Below are 7,592 nucleotides of genomic sequence, written 5' to 3' on the forward strand. Positions count from 1 at the left end.
TTTTCCCTTTTCACTCTTTTTTATTGTTCATATGACTTTGTTTCATTCCTTTCTTTTATTCCTTTTATTTCTTTTTCCATCTTCTTTATTCTTTTCTGTCCTTCTTCTTTCCTTCCCTCATTTTGAATGTGTGTTTTGTGTGTTGGATCAGCTCATGATTAACAAAGTGTTAATTGTCTTTACGTTATTTTTTTCATTAGCTCTTTATTGTTATCATCCTCAACCCTCTCAGCCAATCAGAGCCTGTTTTTATTCACTTTTTCCTTTTTTCTCTCTCTTTTTTCAGGGACAATCGTCACTCGAATCGTTCCTCTCCTGCTTCTGCTCCTGTCAGTTATCAGATCAGTAACCTGATCCGCTGCAACAGCGGTGGAGGAAGTGATGTGGGCCGTAACCATGGCGACCGTCCCCGTGGCGACCCTGAGAGGGAGGCACTGGTGTTGTCTGAGGTCAGAGCGAAGGATCGGAGTCGTTCTCCGATGAAAGAGTGCAGCGAACGCAGCGCGTCATCTTCCTCTGTCGACTCCTGCAAGCCCATCCTCCGCTCGCCGTCTCCGTTCTCCAAGAACAAAAGCGAGCCGGTGGGAATCCCGCTGTCTGACAGGAAGCTCTCCTCACCGGGGGCGCCGGTCCACAAACTCAAAAACGACACAACGAAGATCAAAGAGGAGCGCAAAGAACAGGAACAGGAAGTGTTGGTGCTGGGATCCGAGCCTCCTCCACCTCAAAATCCGAGTCAAAACCAACCTCCGCCTCTTCCTCCTCATCACCAGGCTCCGCCCCCAACAATCCCGCACTCTCTGCCATTCGTGCACCAGATGGGCGGGCTGAACGTGCTCGACCGCGCTCGTCTCGCTCCGTTTGTGGGCGTTGGCCATTTTGCGGCAACAGCGAATCGCGACCGTTTTCCTCATCCCGCCTTCTCGTGGGACCCTCTTCGAGAGGCGTATCGGAATTTGGACCTCCAGCGGAGAATGGACTTCCAAATCCGGTCCGAGACAGGGAACCGGTTTCCAGGGATCTATGAGGCAGATCGGAACTACCGGGACCGGGAACCACACGAGTACTCGCACCAAGATCATTTGATCGAAGTGCGCAGGGAGCAGGAGAGGATCAGGCAGCAGGCTGAAGAGCGAGAGCGACTGCACTTGCGTGACGAATTGGAACGCGCCCGACTTCACCAACTCCATCAGTCTCCCATGGAGGGGCACTTACCTCACATGCCCCCTTTTTTGCCTCATCTAGGTGCAATGCCGTACCGCCCTCCCCCGACAGCAGCGCTCAGCGCCCCCCCACCTCTCGTCCCCTCGGTTCGTCCCAATTCTCCGAGACGGACTACGCAAGACACGAGGGAATTTTCCCCGTCGCGTAATCCTAAAGAGGTGGAGGCACGATAACGTGGCAGAAAGACTTGCTTTGTCATGCACTTCTTATGTATCATTTGTACAAAAGAAAGAATTTGTACCTCGGATTAAAAAGCACATCGTTACGCTTGTATTTTATATCGACGTGGACGAAGGTGAGGACAAACACGGGGACGAGTAAGAGGAGTTTGATATTAACGTTAATATATTAATCCAACGGCCTTTTTTTTTTTTTCCCGCGTGATAAAGTGAAGATGAGTTTGTACTTCTTTTACTATTTGCTTTTTGCGTGTACAAACCATGTTATTTTTTATGGATTGGCGTTCACTCTGGCGCCGCCCCCGTATTTAACCCCACTTCGCTGTTGGACATGTTGATGTTCACTGAAGAAGCTGGATGATGTTCCGGTTGGAGAACAGTCTGAACCCTTTTTGCTCTGACGGTACCTGAGGATCGTGCTGAGCGTGTACGATGTTACATAACCAGTTCTCTCTGTTTTTGCCTGTTTTGCTTTGCAGACGAATATGTATTACGAATATTCCCGTTCAGTTTCTGTAAGTTATTGTACATATCTTGTTGATATTACCTTCAAACAAAAGTTGGCATTGTAAATTTATTAGACTTTTTAAATGTTTCTAGAAAAAAAGGCTGCGGTCAAAATCCATGGAAACAAATCTGTCCAGTCAGAGGGCAGAGGGGCGTGGTCACGGGGGCGAGCTGCCATCTATGCAAAGAGGAACCGGAAGGCTCTGATTGGACAGTTTCTGAAACGGAGTATTAAAACATGGTCTGCCGGAGGAGAAGCGTCGCGTTTTCTCTCCGATGAGGAGCCAAACGAAACAAATCTACAAACCTTCTCGGTCGAACTTTACGAACTTTTCCAGACGAACGTTGGTGGCCGAAGCGAGCGGGCGCTGAGCTGATGGACTGTCTCTGTCGACCTTGTGGTGTTGTGCAGTTGTTCTTTTCTTAGAATCTTGTATACAGAACAAGTAGAGTTTTAGGCGTGAAAATAAAAAAATTGAACATTCATGGTTTAAAAATGTACGGAATAAAGGTTGGACCTTATATCTGCATCATCTGCGTGTGGGTGGATTGATTATTTATTCATTCATTCATTCGTGTGTGAAAATGTGTAAACTCTTTATTTATTGATGTGTTTATGTGTTGATTTATTGCAGTGTTTATATTTTGTGCTCTGAAAAAACACTGGCGTGTGGATTACAGTCTCGACCCGAGGCATTTTCACTAAACTGCTCTAAAGTGAAAGTAAACATGTGGATTAATCTTCATTTAACAGCTACAATGAGCTGAAATGCTCCGACTGTTTGTGCACAGCGTGACGTGACTCGCGTGATCTCAGCTGTTGCCTTTCACTCACACGTAAAATGAGGAACAGTGATGGAGTCGAACTCTGGAAAGGGATTAGGATGTGCAAAATAAACTGTTAAAAAAGGAAAAAGTTATAAAAAGTATATTTTTATGAAAAGAACTCAGGTTTATTTTTTGAAGATGTTTGTTGAATATATTTCTAATGAGCTGTTGAATGATTATCGATGATCATCTCATGAATCTGATTATATTTAATGTCATCGAAAGCGAGGAAGTGATGGTTATGAAGCTCCACAGCGTTCCTTCTGTAAAATGGCACAAGCTGTGCTGCTTCAAAATCTGGACTTTATCAGAGCTTTTTTTTTTTGTTTAACATTCCTTCCAGAAACTTCCCTGCTTCTTCCTTAACGTTAACCAGACGTGATGAGGACGAGTTCAGACCGGTGTGCTTCATATCTACAGCTGACTTTAGCTTTCGCACGTGATGCTGGAGTAAAGTAAATGATTTGTGTTTGTGCTTCTGTAAGTCGCTCTGGGCGCACGATGAACACTGTGAATGTTTCATTTCTTTTTAATAATCAGAAAGGAGATGTTAATTATCAGGCTTAATTACAGCCGTTAGTGGACACATGTTCACAGGGAGAGCAGGAACATTCGAGAACAACGTCTTGACTGAGAAGTGAGAGGTTCTGTGTGAAATGTGGCCACATTTAAACCCTGTATTGAGGAAGAACGCTGCTTGGTCTGCACCTGATCTTCTCCTGTCCGATGAGGGTGAGTCCGTGTCCACTGTAGCCTCAGACTCCTGTTCTCCGAGAGGAACCCGATGTGGTCTTCAGCTGTGGTAGCTCATTTGCCTCAAGGTTCGATGTAATGTGTGCACTGAGATGCTTTTCTGCTCACCGCGGATGTACAGAGTGGTATTTGAGATACCGTAGATGCACCTTCCCTTTGGCTCGAACCAGTCTGACGGTTCTCCTCCGATCTCTCATCATCAAGGCGTTTTCTGTTTCTGATGCTCACTGGATGTTTGTTGGTTTTCACACCACTCTGTGTGAACTCTCAAGAGTTACTTACACTGAAATCCTGCACCACACTGACATCAAACAGTCAAACACACCCACAAACTCCTCAGTGTTTTGCTGAGCTGCAGCAAGCGAGTAGCATCGCTGGTGTGTTAGCTAAACAACAACAACTCTGTTCTCCAGTAGCTAACAAGGATATATTAAAATTAATACTCAGTAAAAGTATTTTATTCACAAGGGACATTATATCTACAGTACCAGTCAAAAGTTAGTACACCCCTACTCATTCACAGGTGTTTCTGTGTTGTGATTCTACATTGTCGAACAAAACTGAAGACGTCAAAACTATAAAATAACATCTGGAACATATATGGAATTATGTAGTAAACAAAAATGCAAGATTCTTCAGCGTATCCAGCGTTTCCCTTGATGATGCTTTGCACACTCTTGTCATTCTCTTAACCAGCTTCACGACGGAGTCACCTGGAACGCTTTTCAGTTAACAGCTGTGTCTCGTCAAAAGGTCATTAGTGGACGAGTTTCTCACCTTCTTAATGCGTTTGAGATCAAACTGTAAACGGTAAAAAATAAAAATACTATAAGTAAATAACCCTATTCCACACCACAACTGCAGTAATCCATATTATGTCAAGAACTGAACAACTACATAAAGAGAAACGACATCCATCATTACTTTCAGACATGAAGTGGCCTTTAATTCATAAAAATAAAGAAAAAAAACACTGAATTAGAAGGGGTGTCCAAATTTTTAACTGGTAGTGTGTGTGTATATCTCATCTCATTATCTGTAGCCGCTTTATCCTGTTCTACAGGGTCGCAGGCAAGCTGGAGCCTATCCCAGCTGACTACGGGTGAAAGGCGGGGTTCACCCTGGACAAGTCGCCAGGTCATCACAGGGCTGACACATAGACACAGACAACCATTCACACTCACATTCACACCTACGCTCAATTTAGAGTCACCAGTTAACCTAACCTGCATGTCTTTGGACTGTGGGGGAAACCGGAGCACGCGGAGGAAACCCACGCGGACACGGGGAGAACATGCAAACTCTGCACAGAAAGGCCCTCGCCGGCCCCGGGGCTCGAACCCAGGACCTACTTGCTGTGAGGCGACAGCGCTAACCACTACACCACCGCGCCACCCGTGTGTGTATACATAACTTGCAATTAGCCAATGTGATATGAATTACGTGTGTTTAATGGAGTTAGTCTGGTTTTGTGAGGTGGTGTGATGTGATGTGATATGGTGTGATATGTGGTGTGATGTGTGGTGTGATATGTGGTGTGATGTGTGGTGTGATATGGTGTGATGTGTGGTGTGATGTGGTGTGGTATGGTGTGATATGTGGTGTGGTGTGATGTGGTGTGGTATGGTGTGATATGTGGTGTGGTGTGGTGTGATATGTGGTGTGATATGTGGTATGGTGTGATATGGTGTGATATGTGGTGTGGTGTGATATGTGATGTGACGTGGTGTGTTGTGACGTGACGTGTGGTGTGACGTGACGTGGTGTAGTGTGGTGTGGTGTGACATGGTGTAGTGTGACGTGACATGGTGTGATGTGACATGGTGTGATGTGGTGTGACGTGACGTGTGGTGTGGTGTGACGAGTGGTGTGATATGTGGTGTGACGTGACATGGCATGACGTGGTGTGATGAGGTGTGACATGGTGTGGTGTGACGTGACGTGGTTTGGTGTGGTGTGATGAGGTGTGACATGGTGTGACGTGGCGTAACATGGTGTGACGTGGTGTGGCGTGATGTGGTGTGACGTGTGGTGTGACATGGTGTGATATGTGGTGTGACGTGGTGTGGTGTGATGTGGTGTGACGTGATGTGCTGTGACTTGGTGTGGTGTGACGTGGTGTGATGTGGTGTGATATGTGATATGTGGTGTGATATGTGGTGTGATGTGATGTATCTGACTGTATCAGAGTTGTGAGTGATCTCACTGGTCTACAACCAAAATGCTTCCGAAGTAAATTTCATCAAATTTTACTAATTCTGCGTCACTGAGAACGAAAATGAAACTTAAAATTGTTCATTGGCTCTAGTTTTCAAGATTAGATCTATGAATAAATCTATGATTGGGTTTGGATAGTACAACCCCGATTCCAAAATTGTTGGGACAAAGTACAAATTGTAAATAAAAACAGAATGCAATAATTTACAAATCTCAAAAACTGATATTGTGTTCACAATAGAACATAGACAACATATCAAATGTCGAAAGTGAGACATTTTGAAATTTCATGCCAAATATTGGCTCATTTGAAATTTCATGACAGCAACACATCTCAAAAAAGTTGGGACAGGGGCAATAAGAGGCTGGAAAAGTTAAAGGTACAAAAAAGGAACAGCTGGAGGACCAAATTGCAACTCATTAGGTCAACTGGCAATAGGTCATTAACATGACTGGGTATAAAAAGAGCATCTTGGAGTGGCAGCAGCTCTCAGAAGTAAAGATGGGAAGAGGATCACCAATCCCCCTAATTCTGCGCCGACAAATAGTGGAGCAATATCAGAAAGGAGTTCGACAGTGTAAAATTGCAAAGAGTTTGAACATATCATCATCTACAGTGCATAATATCATCAAAAGATTCAGAGAATCTGGAAGAATCTCTGTGCGTAAGGGTCAAGGCCGGAAAACCATACTGGGTGCCCGTGATCTTCGGGCCCTTAGACGGCACTGCATCACATACAGGCATGCTTCTGTATTGGAAATCACAAAATGGGCTCAGGAATATTTCCAGAGAACATTATCTGTGAACACAATTCACCGTGCCATCCGCCGTTGCCAGCTAAAACTCTATAGTTCAAAGAAGAAGCCGTATCTAAACACGATCCAGAAGCGCAGACGTCTTCTCTGGGCCAAGGCTCATTTAAAATGGACTGTGGCAAAGTGGAAAACTGTTCTGTGGTCAGACGAATCAAAATGTGAAGTTCTTTATGGAAATCAGGGACGCCGTGTCATTCGGACTAAAGAGGAGAAGGACGACCCGAGTTGTTATCAGCGCTCAGTTCAGAAGCCTGCATCTCTGATGGTATGGGGTTGCATTAGTGCGTGTGGCATGGGCAGCTTACACATCTGGAAAGACACCATCAATGCTGAAAGGTATATCCAGGTTCTAGAGCAACATATGCTCCCATCCAGACGACGTCTCTTTCAGGGAAGACCTTGCATTTTCCAACATGACAATGCCAAACCACATACTGCATCAATAGATAGTTTTCACATGACGTCACAGAGTCGGGGATTCCCTAGTGGTGGCCATCTTGGAGGGCAAGCTTACCGTACGGGTCACTGAGCACACATTGTAGCGCGCGAGTTACATTCATTTATATATTATTTACATTTATTTAAAGCTAGCAATGGTGCAAACTTGTTGTATTCATGGCTGTCGTAATAGGTCAGATGATGAAGTCAAGTGGAGCTTTTATGGAATTCCCACTGTACGAAGGCGAGCAAACAAAGAAACTCAGCATACGAAGGAGAAATCTATGGCTTGCGAGAATCAACCACAAGGATTATCAGCCTTCCAAACACAGCAAAGTCTGCTCCGATCATTTTATAAGTGGTAAGTTGTTTAAATAAACAATCAATTGTGTTTGTTTTTGAAAATCAAAACATGATGTGAACAATCTCTGGAGAATGCCTAACTGGAACCGCTGAGTGTACGTTTACATTGTAATGTACACTTAATATCGCTCGTTTGTCACGTTTCTATTTGAAACTTGTCACTTCACTCATGCAAGGGTCATTTTTGAAAAACATTTTAGGTCTATTCTGTAGTCCTGAGCGGTGTGCAGGACTGCGCAAATGTGCGCAGCTTCCCGATTTAAACTG

General features: G+C 44.6%; 1 protein-coding gene across 9 annotated transcripts in view; it reads left to right on the forward strand.

The window, feature by feature from the left end:
• Positions 1 to 2,440, forward strand: part of fbrsl1 (fibrosin-like 1) — a 458,282-nt gene extending 455,842 nt beyond the window's left edge. For 8 of the 9 annotated variants that reach the window (XM_060907552.1, XM_060907555.1, XM_060907561.1 and 5 more), the window contains one exon: positions 287 to 2,440. In XM_060907552.1, coding sequence (XP_060763535.1) covers positions 287 to 1,397 — 1,111 coding nt within the window. In that variant the 3' untranslated portion in view covers positions 1,398 to 2,440. The remainder of the gene's footprint in view (positions 1 to 286) is intronic. The other variant, XR_009651461.1, reaches the window with a different exon arrangement.
• The last annotated feature ends 5,152 nt before the right edge of the window (positions 2,441 to 7,592 follow it).

This window comes from Neoarius graeffei, chromosome 24 (genome assembly GCF_027579695.1).
Source record: "Neoarius graeffei isolate fNeoGra1 chromosome 24, fNeoGra1.pri, whole genome shotgun sequence".
NCBI lineage: Eukaryota > Metazoa > Chordata > Actinopteri > Siluriformes > Ariidae > Neoarius > Neoarius graeffei.